Raw genomic sequence first — 18,533 nt, forward strand, 5'->3', positions numbered from 1 at the left:
GCACTCACTCCTCTTGTACGTTATGAGTCTAGCGGCGGTTAAGGAGATGTTTACCCATACTTACAACATGTACATCTTCCTTCCTTCTTCTCCTCTAAAAAGTGCTTTTCCCCTTGCCGAGTTGCCGACCGCGTGTTCCCTTTGCTCTTTGTGACTCACTTCGATCCCTACAAATCGTAATTCTCCCTATACCTTTACGATTGCGAGGGCATCATTGCCTTCACTGGCAACTTTGACGACGGCATTCTACAACGAGAGGTCTTCAGTGTTAGAATAGCTATCATTAACCATCAAGGTATGTGTGGAGTTGTTTTATATCCGTCTCAAGTCCCTGAAAAGACCATGGCAGGTTCCACTGATTTTCATCGAAAAACGTGGGCGAGGCCCGCTGTTATGGAAATAAGGTTTGGCCTCCACTCAGTCCACGATCCACCATCCTTCCTTGGTTGGCATGATCATGATCATGGTTCAAGTCGACGGGGGTGTACCTTCTTTTAAGTCATCAAGGATCATGGTCTTACTCCTTCCCCAGCAAAAAAGACAAAAGAGCAGATATCATCTCTTCCAATTTCACCAGTGACAATGGCTGACAGTCGTCTCAAGGAACGGTTTGCGCTGCGCTTACTGAGCACCTCACATCCGATATGACGGGATCACAACTCCCGGGGCAAGCGGCCCCGGCCAGCAATGAGCACCACAATAACCACCGTTCCCCTACACCGGAAGAAGCAGACCGGCTCGCCCTACAAAGACAAAAATCGATAGAACAAGCCATCGACGAGGGTCACGACGCCGACATCCCATCCGACATCGGCTACGTGCTAGACGAACAAGGCGAGAAGCGGCGTAAAGATGCCATCCGGCGCAACTCTCTCGCCCGGGCACGGAGTCATGCCAGCCACACTACTAGCCACCACCATCATGATCACGACGTAGAAAAGGAAGCAGCCGGGGACTCATCAGGCGCCGTTACCTCCTCCTCAGAAGAGGACGAAGCCAACATAATCTGGTGGACAGAAAACGACCCCGAGAACCCTTTCAACTGGCCCCGGTGGGTAAAAATCCTCAACGTCGGGCTCATCAGCGCGCAAACGTTCATTGCCCCCTTAGCCTCCTCCATCTTCGCTCCCGGCGTCCCCTCGGTAATGAAAGAATTCCACAACTCCTCCCCGGAACTGGCCTCCTTCGTGGTGTCGGTGTACATCCTCGGCTTCGCGGCGGGACCGCTGGTGATCGCCCCCCTGAGCGAGATTTATGGAAGGCTGATTGTTTACCACGGGTGCAACGTGTGTTTTATTGCGTTTTTGATCGCTTGCGCCGAGGCGCCGAGTTTTAACGCGCTCATCGCGTTCCGGTTTTTGTCGGGCATTTTTGGTTCTTGCGCGGTGACCAATGGCGGCGGGACTATTTCCGATATGATCACGCAGGAGAAGCGGGCGACGGCGATGGCGCTGATGACGATGGGGGTCTTGCTGGGTCCCATCATCGCGCCCATTATTGGGGGTGTCATCAGCAGCGACTCGGACCTGGGCTGGCGCTGGGTGTTTTGGATCGTGACGATCCTGGCGGGCGTGGTGGCGCTGTGCATGCTCGTTTTTGGAAGGGAGTCGTACGCGCCGGTGCTGCTGCAGAGGAGGGTCGACAGGCTGCGCAAGGAGACGGGTAATGAGATGCTGAGGAGCAAGCTGGATATCGGGCTGAGCCCGAAGGATTACTTCAAGCGCAGCATTGTGAGGCCGCTCAAGATGCTGGTGTTTAGCCCGATTTGCATCATCTATGCGATTTATATCGCTATCGTGTATGGGTACTTGTACCTCATGTTTACCACGATTTCGAGGGTGTTTACTAACCCGGAAACTTATAATTTCGGTATGTGCAGATATGACCCCCCTGATATTCCCCCAGGCTGCTAACATCGAGTGAATAAAACAGGCACCAAGATCGTCGGTCTGGTCTTCATCGGCTTGGGCGTCGGCTCCCTCATGGGCCTCGTCTTCTTCAGCGTCGCCAGCAACCGCATCGTGAAGGCCAAAGTCGGCCCAGACGGCAAGGGAACATGCACCCCCGAGGATCGGCTCAAGGTTCTCCCTGTCGGTGCCATTTTCCTGCCCGCCGGCTTCTTCATCTATGGCTGGACGGCCCAGTACCATGTCCATTGGATCGTGCCGGTTATGAGCCACGCTCTGATCGGATTCGGCAATATAATCATTTTCATGGCTATTACCATGGTGAGTCTTCCCGTATGTTTGTCGGAGGAATTCAAGGACGAGACTGATTAATCGTTATAGGCCTTGATTGATACGTTCACCATTTACGCTGCCTCTGCTCTGGCGGCCAACACGGTAGCGAGAAGTGTCTTCGGGGCTGTCCTTCCCATCTTCGGCTTGCGGATGTATGACACCCTCGGGCTGGGATGGGGGAACAGCCTGTTGGCGTTCATCGCCGTGGCATTGATCCCGGTACCGTTTTTGCTGATCCGGTATGGTGCGTTGCTGCGGACGAGGTATGAGATCAAGAACCTCTAGGCGGAGTAGTTGAGCATAGCGTTGATGACGGCATGTTGTGATGGTGAAGAGGATGTTTGGCTATATGTTCTGGAGGATGTTTTAGTGTTGATGTTTATACCACAGACCTGTATGTACATGATGAAAAAAGTCTCAACCTCATTGGAATTTCATAGTTCCCAAATCGACTTCCACATGTGATCCATCGTCAATGACTCGTGGTGCAGATGCCCTGAACCTAGCTGAACCTGGAATCGTGGAGCCTGTTTACTGGCTGGCTGGCTGGACAACAGCCCCAGAGCTGCATCCCTGCGAATAAGGTAGCCGCGGCTATGATTCGGGAACAAGGGTCGGGAAACCACGGGATCACGAACTGAACTTTGAGCCCTACCTACAGCCAACAACTTGCGGAGACAACGAACACGCGCAAACTCTGGGCCACGAAAACTGCTGCGAGAACCCTTGGAAAGGTCCCTGGGAATCAAAGTGCGGCTGTTCCTGATTCAAAAACCCTATCGGAAGACACACAAAAAAAGAAATAGGTATGCATCCCGCGGCCATCAGAACCGCTCCCGTCTCCCGAACGCCCAATCTTCAAAGATCCACCCCCCTCCCTAAGGTACCCAGCCTGGCTACTGGCACCCACTGCCGGATATGAGGAAGCCGATCAGCACTTGAGCCGGCAAAACTGTCCAGACTCAGAAAGACCTTATCTCCTTCCTCTCCTCGACAAACATAACGACTGGCCATTCTGTCCAAGAGATGTATATACGTGTGGTGGAAAACGACAACCCTCCTGTCATCGCGCCACAATCCCCTCCTCCAGCTCGAGTATAACTGATTCCGACTCGACACGCCGTCTTGGACAAGGACAATGATTTCAATCCTCACTCCTCGGCTGTGAAGGATGGTGTCGACGCGAACCTTCTTCGCCTAAACCATTTATCGGGTCCTGTCGAACCAGCCGCTGGATCCCGCAATGGCGACAGACTGGTCCATCACCCATTCGCCGACGCCGAGATACTTGTCAACCCACTTTCCAACTTCCTTGTTCTCGCCAGCGACCTTGTCGGTTTTGAAGCTGTAATCACCAAGTGTCAGTCTTTTTGCTCGAGGATGCCACCGGAAGGCATGGACGGATCGATGATTTCGGGTTCAGAATAGGGGGCGAAGCCGTGTGGAAGGGCGGTGTCTGCAAGGCAGGGAGCGCATCGAAAGCAACTCACGTCAGACCGGTCGAGCGCTTCATTCCAGCGAGGAATGCCGAAACTGTTAAACGCAACGCACATCGAGTCAGCGGAAACCGAAGACAGGCCAAGAGAACCGAACTTACGCAGGACAGCGTCAAAGGCATAGTGGCTCAAACGTCCGAGCTTCGACCATAAGCCTAGTGTCAGCAAATCGAGGAGCTGGGAGAAGAGATTCTTAGAACTCCGTTGAACAGCAAGCGACGACGCAGCAGCAGCAGCAGCGGGCAAGTTCGAGGGCAAGACGTATATGGAGAATAACGAAAAGATCGGAAAATCCGGAGAAGGGGCCGGGGATCTCTGTACATTGTGACGGAGGATGAAGAACAGCAACGCTAACGACGCAAGAAACTTCGGGGTACCCACCACCATCTTGAGGAGTGGCTTTGTTGAATGCGACAAAAAAAGAGGATCGAAAAGGGAGGAAACGCGATGCGATGCGATATGCGATGCGATATGCGATGCGACAAATCGGTTCGGGATTCGGCGCCGTCGGGGTCGGGGGTCAATGTCGATGGTGGTGGTGGTGGTGATGATATTCCCGGGGCGGAGCGGTGTTGCAGGTCAGGAAGGTGTTTCGGGAGGTGCTGTGGGGGGGAGGATTCGAGTGCCTGCAGCAAGGCGTCGGGCGAGCGGTGGGCAACGCAACGGGGCGATCACAGGGAGGCGGGAAAGCGGCCTTTGAGGTACCTGCGGATAAGAATCGTGCGGAGCGGGGCTGGAAGGCTGCAGTGGAAAGAGAAGAAGTGGAAGAACACGGGCCAGGGATTGTCAGGAGACAAGGACCAGGGAGTTCAGTCTCGAGGGATCATCTTGGCAGAATCACGTGTTGATGCTCGTGACTTCTCTTGGCTATCTTCAAGAGGGTCCATCACCGGTGGAGCCCAACGGAGCGATGATCGGGCAATGGTCTGTGATCCGGCCAAATTTAGGGTTGGGTTGACCATTCCCTTTTGGGGGGAAGCGGGGCATGGTCAGCGACCTTGGGTGGGGGCGAGGGGCAGAGGCAGGCATGAGCTGCGCGGCACCGGGCGGCCAGTGGCGGCTTGGAGGCTGTTTTAGTGGGCTTTGGTGGGATGTCCTCCACTGCGGCGGCGGAACTATTACGGAATGACAAGGTTGCAGCTTCCAGAGCTCCCAAGCTATCCCCAGAGGGCAGCGCTCCCCAATGCTGCCTCCGCGAAGACGCCGACACGGGGGCGTCAAGAGCGGATGCGAAGAGGGGATCCAACCTTCCGTCGACGTTTCGAGGGCCGCACTGCCGCTTCCGCCCTGGGAAGGAGTCGACGAGAGATACCAAAGTGCCGTGACCAACGAGGGGAAGGAAGGGAACCAGTGGTGCAGGCGTGGTGTGCTAGTGGTGCCAGGCGTTTCTCTTATCAGTTTTTATCGCGCAACAGCCCGTCAAAGATTGGTTCGAGCCTGGGCGAAACGAGAAAGGCAGAAAAAAAAGATCCAGGTCCATTTCCCCTCCGGTCTTGGTGTTGATTTCTGATTTCTATCCTCTCTCTTCCTCTCCCTCTCCCCAAACTTTTCCCCTTTCTCAACAATTTCCCCCTCCTTCATTCGCCCCAATCCCCCAGCTCCAGATTTCGTCGCGAGATCTGAACAACTGAATCATCAGCTTCGGTTCTAGGTACGTTTGACAGAAATGACGGCGATTCCCCAATTGTTTCCATTCCCTCCAATTGAAGGTGGAAGTGCCACAAAAACCCATGGGGAGGCGGGTCATTCCCTTCGGATTCGGATCTCCTTGCTTCGTACGGGGTCCATGTTGTGTCATCATTATTTTGCCAAAGTCTGGACTCCAGCGGCGAGACGTGGGGTAATTTGAGCTGGACAGAACAGTGCCCCCCCAACTTTTGGATCAAACCACAAAAAGATCCAACAAAATTTCCTCCCTCCAACACCTCTTTACCATTCTCCCTCGCATCTGCACCAGCACTGCGCTCTCTGTCCTTGTCTGGGTTGAAACCTTGATTACTGACGCTAAAGCTGTCGATCTTGCAGATTTCCCTAAACCCCAAAGCTTCGCGTCAACCCCGCGCGCTTCTCCCATCTTGCACCTCGAAAACATCTCTCATTCCCCTCAACACCACACATAAACCTTCACAATGGCCGCTACTGCGCTTGACCATCTCAGCCTCGGAGGCAAGATTCAGTGGCTCGCTCAGCTCAACACTGAGTTCCAACCCGCTCGCGAGTTCCGCCGCACTTCCATTATCTGCACCATTGGCCCCAAGACCAACTCGGTCGAGGCCATCAACAAGCTCCGCGATGCTGGTCTTAACGTTGTCCGCATGAACTTCTCCCACGGCAGCTACGAGTATCACCGTACGTATCCTCCCCTCTAACATCTGGCGGTGCCTTTTGAAAACCCGCCGATGGTGTGAGGTCCGCCAAGCTTCTGCGCGCTTAGCTTTCCGAGACCATTGGCGCCTCGTTTCGAAAAAGTCCTCCTGCACAGCTTATCCGCTAACACTGAGCCTTCCATAGAGTCCGTCATTGACAATGCTCGCGAGGCTGAGAGGGTCCAGGCTGGCCGTCCTATTGCCATTGCCCTTGACACCAAGGGCCCTGAGATCCGTACCGGCAACACCAAGAACGATGAGGATCTTCCCATCTCCGCCGGTGCCATCCTCAACATCACCACCGATGAGCGGTACAAGACTGAGTGCACTACTGAGAACATGTAAGTTCGAATGGATCTGCTGCTGGGCATGCGCCGGTGGGGCCGATCACCGCTGACATCATTGCAGGTACGTCGACTATGAGAACATCACCAAGGTCATTGCTCCCGGCCGTGTCATCTACGTCGACGATGGTGTCCTCGCTTTCGAGGTTCTCGAGATTGTCGATGATAAGACCATCAAGGTCAAGGCCCGCAACAACGGCTTCATCTCCTCCCGCAAGGGCGTCAACCTTCCCAACACCGATGTCGATCTCCCTGCTCTTTCCGAGAAGGATAAGGCCGATCTCAGGTTCGGTGTCAAGAACAAGGTCGACATGGTCTTTGCTTGTAAGTTTACCCTGGGAAGATCTCTTGATACGTAGAATGAGTTGCTAACAGTTATGTAATAGCGTTCATCCGTCGCGGCCAGGACATCAAGGACATCCGTGAGGTCCTCGGCGAGGAGGGCAAGAACATTCAGATCGTTGCCAAGATCGAGAACAGGCAGGGTCTCAACAACTTCGCTGAGATTCTCAAGGAGACCGACGGTGTCATGGTTGCCCGTGGTGACTTGGGTATCGAGATTCCCGCCGCCGAGGTGTTCGCTGCCCAGAAGAAGATCATTGCCATGTGCAACATTGCCGGCAAGCCCGTCATCTGCGCTACCCAGATGCTCGAGTCCATGATCAAGAACCCCAGACCCACCAGAGCCGAGATCAGCGATGTCGGTAACGCTGTTACCGATGGTGCTGACTGCGTCATGCTTTCTGGTGAGACCGCCAAGGGTGCTTACCCCAACGAGGCCGTCCGTGAGATGAGCGAGGCCGTCCTCAAGGCCGAGAACACCATCCCCTACGTCAGCCACTTCGAGGAGCTTTGCAGCTTGGCCAAGCGCCCCGTCTCCATTGCCGAGTCTTGCGCCATGGCCTCTGTCCGCGCCTCCCTCGACCTTAACGCCGCTGTCATCCTCGTTCTCTCCACCTCCGGCGAGTCCGCTCGTCTCATCTCCAAGTACCGCCCTGTGTGCCCCATTATCATGATCACCAGGAACGATACTGCTTCGAGATACGCCCATCTTTACCGTGGTGTCTACCCCTTCCTTTTCCCCGAGTCCAAGCCTGACTTTAGCAAGGTCAACTGGCAGGAGGATGTTGATCGCCGCATCAAGTGGGGTATCGGCCACGCCATGGCCCTCAACGTTCTCAACGAGGGCGAGACCGTTGTCGTTGTTCAGGGCTGGAAGGGTGGTATGGGTAACACCAACACCTTCCGTATCGTTAAGGCCGATGTCAACCACCTTGGTCTTGGCCAGCGTTAAGTGCAGGCACATGAAAAGGGGAAAAGTTTGAAGATTAGATGAGTTGGCTTAATCACCGGTTATTTTCGTGTCATGATTATGATGGTTACAAGGCCTCGGTAAAGGCTATTGGTGTTGGGTTTTGCGGAGAAATTGCTTTTCAGGTGGACACATTTCTAGGTCCATTCAATAGACTTCCTATGCATGATCAATTTTCGTGTCCTTATCAGTTGTTTCAATCTTTCTTTTGTGGTTCTGCGCGTTAACGTATCACATGATCACAAGATTCACTCAAACCATTCGAATTATCGTACTGAAAGCAGCTCTATTCCAAACTAACACCCAACTACCCGGAAGGCTTGTCGGTCAGTACAAAACATAACAGCTGCCCGATTACCACTCCTCCCACTCATACGCGACGCCTTCATGGTCATCTTCTAAACTTCTTGGCCGAACCAGACCCAGCATAACTACTACAAGCGTAATCGGATTCCGTATCCGATGACAAGTTTTCATCCTCCTCGTCCTCGTCCTCCTCCACATCCGACGACCCTGCCGAGCTCACACTGGCCACCATGACCGATTCATCCACGACCTTGCCCGTGTCCCTCGACACATGGGCCGGCTTGAACTGGAACATGGTGGTCCCATTACCGCCAAACAGTCCGGCCGCTACGGGAAGCTCCAACCGGAACACGGTGGCATGGTAGGAATAAAAGGCCTGCTGGATGGATTCCTCGAATTGTAGACCGGGGACAGATTCAAGGTAGTTCCGGAACTGGTCAATAGCCAAGACGAGCGGATCACTGGACGGAAGGTTACGGGAGGGGAAGCGCCCGGGACGCTCGATGACGTATTCGCGCGCGTCGAGAATGAGCGCCGTGAGAGAGTGTAGGGCTAAGCAAGCTTTACGGAGAGCTTCACTGGTGGATGGGGATGAGAGGCTTGGAATGGTGTTCATGGTCGCGAGGGGCTTGTATCCGGGACCCGGAGGAGCCCCGGAGGGGAAGTAGTGCACTTGTTCGGGATTGGGTCGAGACATGGAGCAGAGATAGGGGACCGTGGCTTCACGGCCTCGGGCTCGGGTCATGGGCGGGTTGGTGCGAAGGTACCCGGTCCAGCTTTTGGGCACTTTCCATTTGGGGCCACCGACGATGGTGGACTTGTCCTGCCCCTCCTGTCCCACCTGCTGCCCCTGAGGGACGTCGATGTGGAACCAAGCCCCCGAGTACTTGGGGTCGGTAACTACCTGCTCCCAAAACGGGCTAAGGTATCCGGCACCGGCTTTGTCGGTGTCGTTACCGACGAGCTGCATCTCGGCGAGGTCCAACTCACTGGCAGTGTCGTGGAGCGCGTTGAAGAGGGTCGTCAGACCGCTTTCGACGACGAGGTTCAAGTGGCTACGGGAAGGAAGGGGAGACTCGGTACGGTTACCAACTTGGTTTTGGTGGTCGTAGCCGTAGGCGTAGGGGTTCATGCCGCCGCTGTTTTGGAACAGAGCGGTGATCAGCCAGTCGGCGTGCTCGGGGTCAATGGCGAGGTAGTTCTCGTGGTTGATGCCATCGGGGTGGACGAGGTGGAACATGGAGTAGTCGTAGCCGGCGCGGGGGAGGAGGCTCTTGAGGAGTTCGTTGCGAGCAAAGGGGTGGGTTGGTGCTGGGGCTGGGGTTGGGGGCGAGCAGAAAGTGCTTTTCATGCATTGGCTGGGAACTTGGAAGTTATCAGCGTTCGTGGTAGTCTTTTTGGGTCTTCCTGGTCCGGCTTTTCCAGTGTTGCGAGTGTTCTGTTTGCGAGGGGTCATGGTTGGTGGAATTGAGTTGAATGGTTTTGGGGTTGTTAACTCTTGACGGGTGTATGTATGTATGCTTTCTTGGTGCTAATGTGTGTTGTGAACCGAGAGCATGTTGAATGAGAGAGGAACATGCCCATTTATAGTTCCATGATGGCAGTGAGGTTGTAAACCATCATCATAAAAATGCAAGATACATCAACCTCGTAAACAACGCACTTGTGATAGGTAATATATCAGGAGCATGGACATGCTATGTGGGCTTTGAACCATCTCATTGTCATTCAATGCCTTTGTAGAGCTGTAGATGTGTTACGACGTAAGTTGTTCTCGATAAAGGAATCCGCCCCTGCGCTGAAGCCATAGTCTCGCTGAGAAACCATGGGATGAGGTTTGGATCATGGTGTTTTCAGATTGGCTAACTGGGGCGCTGGCAGACAGAGATGAATGGACAGAGATGGAAACCCGGGCGCTGCCTTGACACAAAGAGACAATGGCTAGCTCAGTTACATTATGATATGAACTCTCTTTTTCGTATCAACCCAGTCTAAGACCAGGGCAGATATGGATGTCTTGGGAATAAAAATTGGATTGATGGAAGGATGAGTCGAAATACCTCTTGAGAAAGTGCACTGGAACACGAGCTTCAAGCTTCAGTTTGGATCCGCGCAGGGGGGAGCTCAGAGAAGTGGGTCCGTCGGTAAGGTCCAATGGAGCCAATGGCGTCACTGCCAGCATCGGTTGGTGGGGCCAATACGTACTTTAGGTGGGGCACATGCCACCTGCTCCTCCCCCAAACTGCAGTGACAAACTTCCCTCGTGGTGCCTGACAACGGCAGACACTTGACTGTCATCTGAGCCTCTTATCACTGCGTCATCAGATCAAAGAAGCATCCGATCATCCCCGCCATCAGTCCTATCTCAGTCATCTTACAACCTCTTGCTCTGTTGTTCATACTTGGACCATTCGCACCGCTGGATTCGAGTCCTACCGACTTCGTTTGTTGTTTGTTGCTATATTCGTTTTGCGTATGTCCGAGTTGTTCATTGCCGGTTGTTCCTAAACTCCCCACTACACTTCACTTACTTCCTTCGATGTTTGCCCGGCTGACCCTCATGTAAGAGTGACAGTCTGGAATATAATGCCTTATTGGTACAAACTTATCCATCCGTCTTTTCTGTGTGCGTAGTGCCTCTTCCATGCATCCGTTGCTGATGATATATCTCTGTGCCTGCAGCGACCTTCTTGCGAATGAACACGACTACTTTTAAAGCCACTCAACAACCCCTCCTTCTCGCGACTATCCTGCCCCCGAGACGATATGTGGTCCAACCAAGCCAACCGCTCCGTCCGGAAGAAGTCCAGCGAGTACGACTTGGACGATCTATCCCCTCGCCCTGGCGACCCCTTTTTAAGCCACCGTATACCACAGAATCGCAGTCAGCCAGCCTTCCGACGACGAACTTCGCCGTCCCCATCCCGATCTTCGGCCTTCAGTGACAAGGCAAGCACGACTAGGTCGATATCTAAGAGCAAGAAATCTCGTGTTCTCTTCGCCGGGCCGCCGCCACCCATATTCTCGACGCAAATCTTACAGCGAGATGATAAGGATCGATACTCTTCTTCGCCAACGTCACCGCTCGAGTTCGGAGTGTCTTCCATCGCCCAGAATATCAACAGCGTCTTATTTGACAAGGGGGGCTCTACAGCGCGTAATCGAGATGACATCCGCTTCGAACAAGACACGTTCTGGCGCAACCTGCAGCATCGTGAACGGTTGATCCAGAAAGAATTCCAACACATACTCGACGCCCAGGCCACGGGGCTGATGGCGAACCTCAACCCAGATGCTGCCCCACCACACCCATCATCAAGCTCGAACATCAGTGACGCCGGGAGTACATCGACTGCTCGTCGGTCACATGTTGTCTTTGAGCTGCCCACCCGTACAACGGAAACAGGAGAGATCATTCCCGTTCGCCAACCGCGTCAGAAACCCCTGAATTTGCGCGGGGCCAGAGCCGCTTTAGCAAGGACTATGGCACTCGCTGCCGACCTGAAAATTGAGGAGGAGGCGAACCTCGACTCTGCGCTCTTTGTCCGCAAGAAGGTCTTGTCAGAGTTGCGCAAGCTTTCGACGCAGCGGGATGCGATTGTGGGAGAACTACGCACTTTGGAGGGCGATGACGAGGAGCCGCTTGCTCGTGAACTGCGCGAGCTTGACGAGGAGTACGCCAATGTGCGTGCGGAAATAGCCGAGCTGGAAGAGCGGTTGGTGGGCTTGCGGAAGCGAAAACGCTGGCTTGATGGGCGGAGGCTGGACGTTAGGAATCGTCGCGAGGCCGGCCTCAGTGGTTACAAGGGGGCCCTGAGAGAGGTGGATGACAAACTGGAGGATATCTTGATCAAACCGAGGGTCCTGCCCTTGGATGTTGAGTCTGTGGTAGGGCCAACTCAGAATGAGGGTAATCAAGAGGTGGAGCAGCAGGCCTTGGTAGGTCTGGAGTTCATGCGCCTGCGACCGGAGCGACGGACGGCTAATATGGCGAAGGATTGGTGGGAGAGTGAGATTGCCCTTCTCGAGCGGCGCAAAGAGGAGGTGAACAAGGAACGTTCAGCACTAGAGGAGGGTGCCGAGGTTTGGAGGGAGGTTGTCAGGCTGGTAACAGCGTACGAGGAAGATTTACGCAAAGAGATTGCAAAGGCCAGCCGCGCTGAGCCTGGGGGCTTCAGCCATGACAGCGGCAAGGGCAAGGGAAAGGCCGTTGCCGATGATCAAGCACCAAGCCCACTCAAGTTCTATTCATCACAGCTCGACAAAATCACGAAAGTCATGGGTGATCTAGACGAAGAGTTCAACCTTGCGGATGAACACGGGTGGAAGTTGCTGCTAGTTGCTATAGGTGCCGAGTTGGAGGCGTTCAAGCAAGCCAAAGAGATGATCCAAGACATGCTGATGGAGCAGGGGTACGAGATTGAAGATGAGAAAGAATATCAAGGGAGTAACGGCAGTACTCCGCGATTGGGGAGGTCCGCGGCGACGGTCTTGCAGGATTCTACTGGAGCTTGGTCTACCAGTAATCGACCAACAGCCACTACTGATCATGGTGTTGACGATGTCGGCCATGGCAGTGATGACAACGCTCATCATACCTATGGCCGTAATCACCTGGATTTGGTGGACCTCGAGGATGAAGAACCGCATGAAGAGAAGCATACGGATGCGGACCATGACGAAAGTGACGACAATGAAGTCCCTCCGGACTTGCTAGTCTCCAGTGTCGATAACGACGATCGAGATGAACCGGGAGGAGGAGGAGTGGGTCTCCGCGCTTCGCGACAAGGTCTCGAATCCAGCAAGACGGCGGACAGTGAGAACGATGTACCGCCAGAGTTTTTGGCGCATCATGGCGTTGACGACGTGGAATAGTTGGCCCAACGATTCGCAAGGCTGTCGGCTGAATGAGCTCATACACAAAGCTGTCTTTACTGGGTAGGTCTTGAAGCGACTCTGCCCAAATGCGCTTCGCGGCCCGAGAAATCCATGACCGACGAGAACAAACCCGAGAAACATGACGCGAAGCCACTTCTTAAGGGGGCAGAAGTGGCTTCGACACCTGCTGAGTAATGGCACATCACAATTTGTTTTTATTTTATTTTTTTGGAAGTCTTGATTAAGCGCAGCTGTTTTTGGAATTTGTGTTAAGCGGTTCGGTGATCTGGATACCGGCTTTGGATGGTGGTGCATGGCTTATGAGACATTCCCTTCGATACCAGTATTCCTATGAACAAGTCGATACCATCATATTCCACTCCACCTTAGCACGCTGTCTCTAGTTTGGCCTGCGATAGTCGCCTCCTGCCTGCCCTCGAGCCCCGTGTTTAGCTCCTAGCGACTACCAGGTCCGAGTAAGTTCAGGTCGCTTTGTTGCATTGTCACCTTCCGCCACTAGGCAGATTTCCCCATCCCGTTCTTATATGACCCAGGCTGATATCTCGCAACTGACATTGCCTTGCACATTTCAGTTTCCGTTCGCTTCAATTTTTCGGAGCTCTTCCTTCTCAGACCTCTACATTCGCTCCGCACCAAGTGCGGGGCCGCTGTCAACTCTAGATCTTCCCACGGGACAGAAAGCTCATGCGAGACGTCTTGCTATCACGCATCCGCTAGTTTAGTCAAACTTGCAACCTCCTAGGGGGCATGGTTCGGAAACATTCAAAGACGAGAATGGATTATGGTCCATGTGGATTGATCTACCCTGGCAATCCCCGTACCATTACCTGCATGGTAAGCAACTTTATCCAGACTACCACTTTTCAACCATGCTTCTGACAATTATAATAAGCGAATACAACGCATGACCGTATAGGTGGATAAACATAATGCGACGAAGCCAGACATGATTCCAACCCATATTTCAACCTGCTAACGGATGGAAAGGGAGGATGCGAGGATGCTAGTCTAGGAGACACATCAAAGGTTATTCATCACAAACGCCGGTTGGACCCGCGGCGGCTTCCTCGGACTGGCAAGGGATCGACTAACAGTACGGTCCTTCTGCATAACAAAAGTGATGGCGGCTGCACAATACTTTTTAAGAAAAAGGTCTCGATGATGCCGGCGCGGGCTGATGCGAGGGACTTCTGATATGGAGCTTGTCCGACGTGTAACCCGGCTTTGCTTGGACCAATGCCGTGGCCTTTTGCCGTGGTTAGATACTTCCCCTTTTGTGATTTCCCCGCCCAACTTAGCAAATGGTATCTCACTGACCGTTGATGATGGTTATCAAGCATGATCTGTCGAACCTTCTCTCCGATTTCATGGCAGATATGCGCCGCGGCGCTCTTTCAACAACATGGCCTTTGCTTCAGTTCCCCCAGACTGCCCCAGTACCACGTGTCATGGACATAAGGGGCCTCCATTTTCCCTTGCTTCAAAAGTACCACACATTGAATTAGTCATCTTGGAACATCAGGTAGCGTCCTCATGGCGAGCCATGGTAGGCACCACTGGGTTTCCCACATCGCTTGTGCAGACAGGCTTGGGAAGCTGGATCCAAGTATTGTGTTCGTCCTCCTGACACCCATAGTATTTGCTCGAAGCAACTGATGACCAACTCGCTTTCATCAACTAACACCACGACCACAATTCCTGGATTCACTCAAGGGTAACCTCCAAATCAGACATCGACTGTGCTGGACCGTCTAATGCTTGGGCATTCGGGGCAATACTTTCAAACCTGTGCGAAAAAAAACGCCTAGCACATTTGTGAAACGAAGGACTCAACTTCCGCGTTCGTCAAGGAAATAGGGAAAGGATATGTCGCAGACGCCATGGAAGGCGTGAGACACACTCAACAACAGCAACCCCCAGGGTGGGCAGGTGGTGACGAGTGGGAGGAGCATCGAGGGAGAATCCAGGAGCTTTACCAGAGCCAAAACCTATCGTTGAAGGAAGTGATAAGGATCATGGAAGAGCGTCATGGATTTCGGGCGACGTAAGAGAACATATCAGCTTCCGCGCGCACTCAAAGTATATGGATTATGTGGACTGACTCATTACACAGACAACGGATGTACAAGACACGGATCAAGACCTGGGGACTGGACAAGAACTTCAAGGAGTCGGAAGTTGTTGAGCTCTTCCGGTTGAGACGTGAGAGGGAGAAGCTCGGAAAGCCAGCAACTTACAAGATACGCGGCCGCGAGATCGACTGGGACCGAGTCAATAGCTACGTCAAACGGAAAGGGCTGGACATCACCCGGTTGCTAGAGACTGACCGGCCCCACAGTCCGGCAGTAGCGAGTGAGATAACTTGCCGGACTCCGTCCCCCCTCTCAGAGAATAATCGGCATTACCAACATGAGCCATCGGCCAGCACTCCGTCACTCTCTTCATCGGCCGGATCAGATCACTACACCCACAATGTGCCGCCATTCACAAGACCGATGACCGCCTCATCAGCCTCCATCATGGCCGGGATGGATCCCCGAACTACTAGCTCAACACCATATCCCGCATATACACAGCCCTCTTCTCCTACTCAGACCCTTCGACCGGCAGTCAACCTGGGTCACTCCGCAACCCTCCCCTCCCTCGGACACTCCGTCACCATCCATTCTTTCCAAAAGTTTCTGACCCGAATCTACGAGACTCTCCTCTACGAAGACAACGACAAGACTTGGGGCACAACACAATACTGGCTAGGGTCCTCGCACGCATTAGAATGGCTGATGACGATCCGCTACAAAGCCGCCTTCTACCGTGACATCTTGGTACAGCTCTCTGATGCCGGACCCAACCCCAACGTCAGCATAGCTGCCCGAGATATCGTTCGTCGTTTCCGCACCATCAACAGGTCGTTCGCTATGCTCGAGCCCATGGTTCAGAGCGTGATCGGGGCCAAGTTTTATTACTTTCTTAACTTCATCCACGCCTTTGGGCTGTGTACGGACGTGGCGCAACTCCCGTTGGCGTATCCGCTTGTGTCGATTGCTAGGATATTGCTCGAGGAAACACATAATACTTGCTCGGCACCACACCCTCCGCCGGTATTGCCGGGTGGGTTTGCCGATGGTCGAGCCCCGGAGATGGGGGGAGCTTACCGACGCCCGTCTTTTAGCTGCAATGGTGTCGTCAATGGTGGTGGTCGAGCCGCCGCCGCCGCCGCTGAACAGGAGGGTTTCGTGTCAGCTGCCGGGTATGATGCCGATTACTACCTCCTGTCTCACCCAAACGTGAACGCGAACGTGAACAGCAGCAGCAGCAGTAGCAACAGTCAGCCGAGTCACCACCACTCAGACGCATCCGCATCCGCATCCGCATCCGCATCCAGAAGGCTCATGTTGGACAGCAGCAGCCAAGACTTTAAAGAATCCGCCGAGCGGTTTCTAAACACGGTGCTGGAGCAGACGGTCAAAGATTTGGGCGTGTCTCAGGTACCTTTTGAGTCGTTTCTGCTTCTCAGAGAGACGATGGACGGTCGACCTATACTGGGTCATCATATCCCATTTCCATTATCAACATCTATGACCGCCGCCAACACTAACGTCCGGAGACCCGTCGACATTCAGGTTCCGGGACAAGGAGCCTTCAACCCCAGCCCCTCGGCTTACACGCCAACAAACCACCACCACCCACTAGCATCACAACAACATGAACTCCTACAAGAACAAAATCATCAACAACACCTTCCCAAAAAGCTCCTCCAAGAGGCCATATCCCACCTAGAATCCGCCATCTGGCTGCTCTCCCACGGTAAAGACGCCCAAGCGGAATCGTATCTTGCATCAGTCATCAAGACAACAGAAACCTTATATCATCTACCAGTACCTCTGCGCTACAACCCCCCCTACAACCTTCTCTTCCTCACCCTCATCCTCATTCAAACTCCCAAACCCAGACCCTAAGCAGCGGCGAAATCCCCAGTGTCTCCTTAAAAGTGTTACTCAAAAACGACTCGTCGTCGTCGTTGTCGTCGTGGGTAACCAAGGCTGCTAAAGTGGTGGGCAGGTGTGCGCATTATCACCTTGCTAGGTTGTATGGGAGGCGCATACGAGCGGGAGGCGGGGAGGGAACGAGGGAGAGGGAGAAGGAAAGAGAGCATCTGATCAAAAGCCTGGAGGGAACGGCGTTGTTTGATGAGTATGTGCAGTGGGAGGAGGTGGAGTTTTTGTTTTGATCAGAGGAGGGAGTCCGAACTGAGTGTTTTTTTTTTCTCTTCGTGTCATGTCTGGTTAATATCCAGGAGGAAAATGAGAGTGTGACGGAGGGGACGGCGGGCGTAAAACCTGTACCGCAGTAAAGTCAAAATGGAAGATGCTAAATTGTTGCAGCAGTCGACTGACTATATAAGTTCAAGTTCTGATGCAAATCTTCAACCAATCATGGCAGCTCATTTCAGCTGCCCGGCTAGCTCAATCGGTAGAGCGTGAGACTCTTAATCTCAAGGTTGTGGGTTCGACCCCCACGTCGGGCTCAATTCCCGGCGTTTCCAACGCCTTCTTTTTTTTCATCCTTCTTTTTCCTTCACCTGCGATTGTGGACTGTTTTTGTCGCCATTTACTTTTTTTATTTTTTTGTGTAGTTTGGGAAGAGTGAGGAAGGGGGTTGGGTGCGGACGCTCTTGAAGTGTTTATCTGCTTCAAACTCCCTTAGAGTGGGCAGGTGGAGTGGAGTGGTCGAAGTGAACTTTATTTTTGTTCGGAAGGTTGAGCGAGGTAGGCACGATACTGTATTCATATGAGCATGTGTAAAATGACTCTTTCTATATTTCCATCTCCGTTACTGCCTCTCCGTACATGAGCCCTTCCCGGCGTTTATATACGTAGGTACGTGGCTTTCATGACCAAGCAGGGACAGCTCACGTTTGCCTGAGGCCTCAAATCCTTGCTTTTAGTATTTGAGCTTGATGTTATTTTGCTGGCTTTGTGTTGGTCGGAAAGGGCTGTTCGCTCTGTGGTTACTGTGCGCTGTTGGGTCCAGTCAAGGCCTGCTGACAGAGTTTATTTACATCGGGACAAGTCTTGCTTTTATGTTTGATCTGCTGTCATCGACAACCTTGGATCGTGCAGGATATTTTTCAGCATTCGCAAGGCCCCAAACTCCCTCGGGGAAATTAACAACACAGCACAAGTTCCTGTCATGGTTCGTTTGTGATATCGGTGCAAGAGTGTAGGGGCATAACTGTCTCAGTCAACCTCTTTGGTTAGCACAAAGGGCACGTCGTCCTTCACATGAACTAGATCTTATCTTGAGTTTCAGGAGTCTGAGATACTCCAGAGGTATGTGATCCCATCATGAATCAGACCTTGTTGAGACAAACTTGAAGTCTGTGCGTGCATCGAAGTAGGTTGGCAAAAGAAGCGTCAAGGTATTCTGCGCCCGTTCATCGTGTATTGACGTGTCAGTTGTTAGGTTCCGTAGACGTTGTCTCTTTGTTCCTTACCGCGTCAGAGTTTAAGCACAAAAAACGTGTACCTTTTGACGTTGGTCGACCCTCAGCAAAATACACAACGGCAGAT

The 18,533-nt window shown here is 53.1% G+C and overlaps 6 protein-coding genes and 1 non-coding gene across 7 annotated transcripts; 5 read left to right on the forward strand and 2 right to left on the reverse strand.

Moving 5' to 3' along the window:
* Positions 1–245: 245 nt before the first annotated feature.
* B0H65DRAFT_160322 (major facilitator superfamily domain-containing protein) lies at positions 246–2,808 on the forward strand. Its single transcript, XM_062821227.1, has 4 exons — positions 246–295; positions 604–1,869; positions 1,933–2,228; positions 2,289–2,808. Exons 2-4 carry the CDS (start codon positions 645–647, stop codon positions 2,523–2,525), a joined length of 1,758 nt encoding a protein of 585 aa, XP_062683029.1. The 5' UTR covers positions 246–295; positions 604–644; the 3' UTR covers positions 2,526–2,808.
* Positions 2,809–3,446: 638 nt separating this feature from the next.
* On the reverse strand, positions 3,447–4,123 carry B0H65DRAFT_547755 (uncharacterized protein; the record flags this gene model as incomplete). The annotated part of the gene is made up of 3 exons (XM_062829535.1): positions 3,447–3,585; positions 3,731–3,773; positions 3,838–4,123. The coding sequence occupies 3 exons, from the start codon at positions 4,121–4,123 to the stop codon at positions 3,447–3,449; spliced, it is 468 nt and encodes a 155-aa protein (XP_062683030.1).
* Positions 4,124–5,865: 1,742 nt separating this feature from the next.
* On the forward strand, positions 5,866–7,740 carry B0H65DRAFT_441520 (pyruvate kinase, variant; the record flags this gene model as incomplete). The annotated part of the gene is made up of 4 exons (XM_062825530.1): positions 5,866–6,085; positions 6,248–6,443; positions 6,511–6,770; positions 6,833–7,740. The coding sequence occupies 4 exons, from the start codon at positions 5,866–5,868 to the stop codon at positions 7,738–7,740; spliced, it is 1,584 nt and encodes a 527-aa protein (XP_062683031.1).
* Positions 7,741–7,950: 210 nt separating this feature from the next.
* Positions 7,951–9,746, reverse strand: B0H65DRAFT_160200 (uncharacterized protein). Its single transcript, XM_062821226.1, has one exon. It carries the CDS (start codon positions 9,518–9,520, stop codon positions 8,150–8,152), a length of 1,371 nt encoding a protein of 456 aa, XP_062683032.1. The 5' UTR covers positions 9,521–9,746; the 3' UTR covers positions 7,951–8,149.
* A 604-nt stretch (positions 9,747–10,350) lies between these two features.
* B0H65DRAFT_160595 (uncharacterized protein) lies at positions 10,351–13,381 on the forward strand. Its single transcript, XM_062821229.1, has 2 exons — positions 10,351–10,537; positions 10,747–13,381. The coding sequence occupies exon 2, from the start codon at positions 10,831–10,833 to the stop codon at positions 12,937–12,939; it is 2,109 nt and encodes a 702-aa protein (XP_062683033.1). The 5' UTR covers positions 10,351–10,537; positions 10,747–10,830; the 3' UTR covers positions 12,940–13,381.
* Positions 13,382–14,843: 1,462 nt separating this feature from the next.
* Positions 14,844–16,740, forward strand: B0H65DRAFT_507925 (uncharacterized protein; the record flags this gene model as incomplete). The annotated part of the gene is made up of 3 exons (XM_062828183.1): positions 14,844–15,007; positions 15,077–16,448; positions 16,654–16,740. 3 exons carry the CDS (start codon positions 14,844–14,846, stop codon positions 16,738–16,740), a joined length of 1,623 nt encoding a protein of 540 aa, XP_062683034.1.
* A 675-nt stretch (positions 16,741–17,415) lies between these two features.
* B0H65DRAFT_t168 lies at positions 17,416–17,488 on the forward strand. Its single transcript has one exon. It is a non-coding gene; the product is annotated as a tRNA-Lys (tRNA).
* Positions 17,489–18,533: the final 1,045 nt, after the last annotated feature.

Source organism: Neurospora tetraspora, assembly GCF_033439725.1.
Source record: "Neurospora tetraspora strain CBS 560.94 chromosome Unknown B0H65scaffold_3, whole genome shotgun sequence".
Taxonomy (NCBI): domain Eukaryota; kingdom Fungi; phylum Ascomycota; class Sordariomycetes; order Sordariales; family Sordariaceae; genus Neurospora; species Neurospora tetraspora.

Excerpts from the sequence above, each read along its gene's own strand:
- B0H65DRAFT_160322 (XM_062821227.1), top strand. The coding sequence starts at position 645 with ATGACGGGATCACAACTCCCGGGGCAAGCGGCCCCGGCCAGCAATGAG. Across the intron at positions 1,870-1,932 it reads CCCGGAAACTTATAATTTCG|GCACCAAGATCGTCGGTCTG; the intron begins GTATGTGCAGAT and ends TGAATAAAACAG. Across the intron at positions 2,229-2,288 it reads TTTTCATGGCTATTACCATG|GCCTTGATTGATACGTTCAC; the intron begins GTGAGTCTTCCC and ends TAATCGTTATAG.
- B0H65DRAFT_160200 (XM_062821226.1), bottom strand. The coding sequence starts at position 9,520 with ATGACCCCTCGCAAACAGAACACTCGCAACACTGGAAAAGCCGGACCA.
- B0H65DRAFT_160595 (XM_062821229.1), top strand. The coding sequence starts at position 10,831 with ATGTGGTCCAACCAAGCCAACCGCTCCGTCCGGAAGAAGTCCAGCGAG.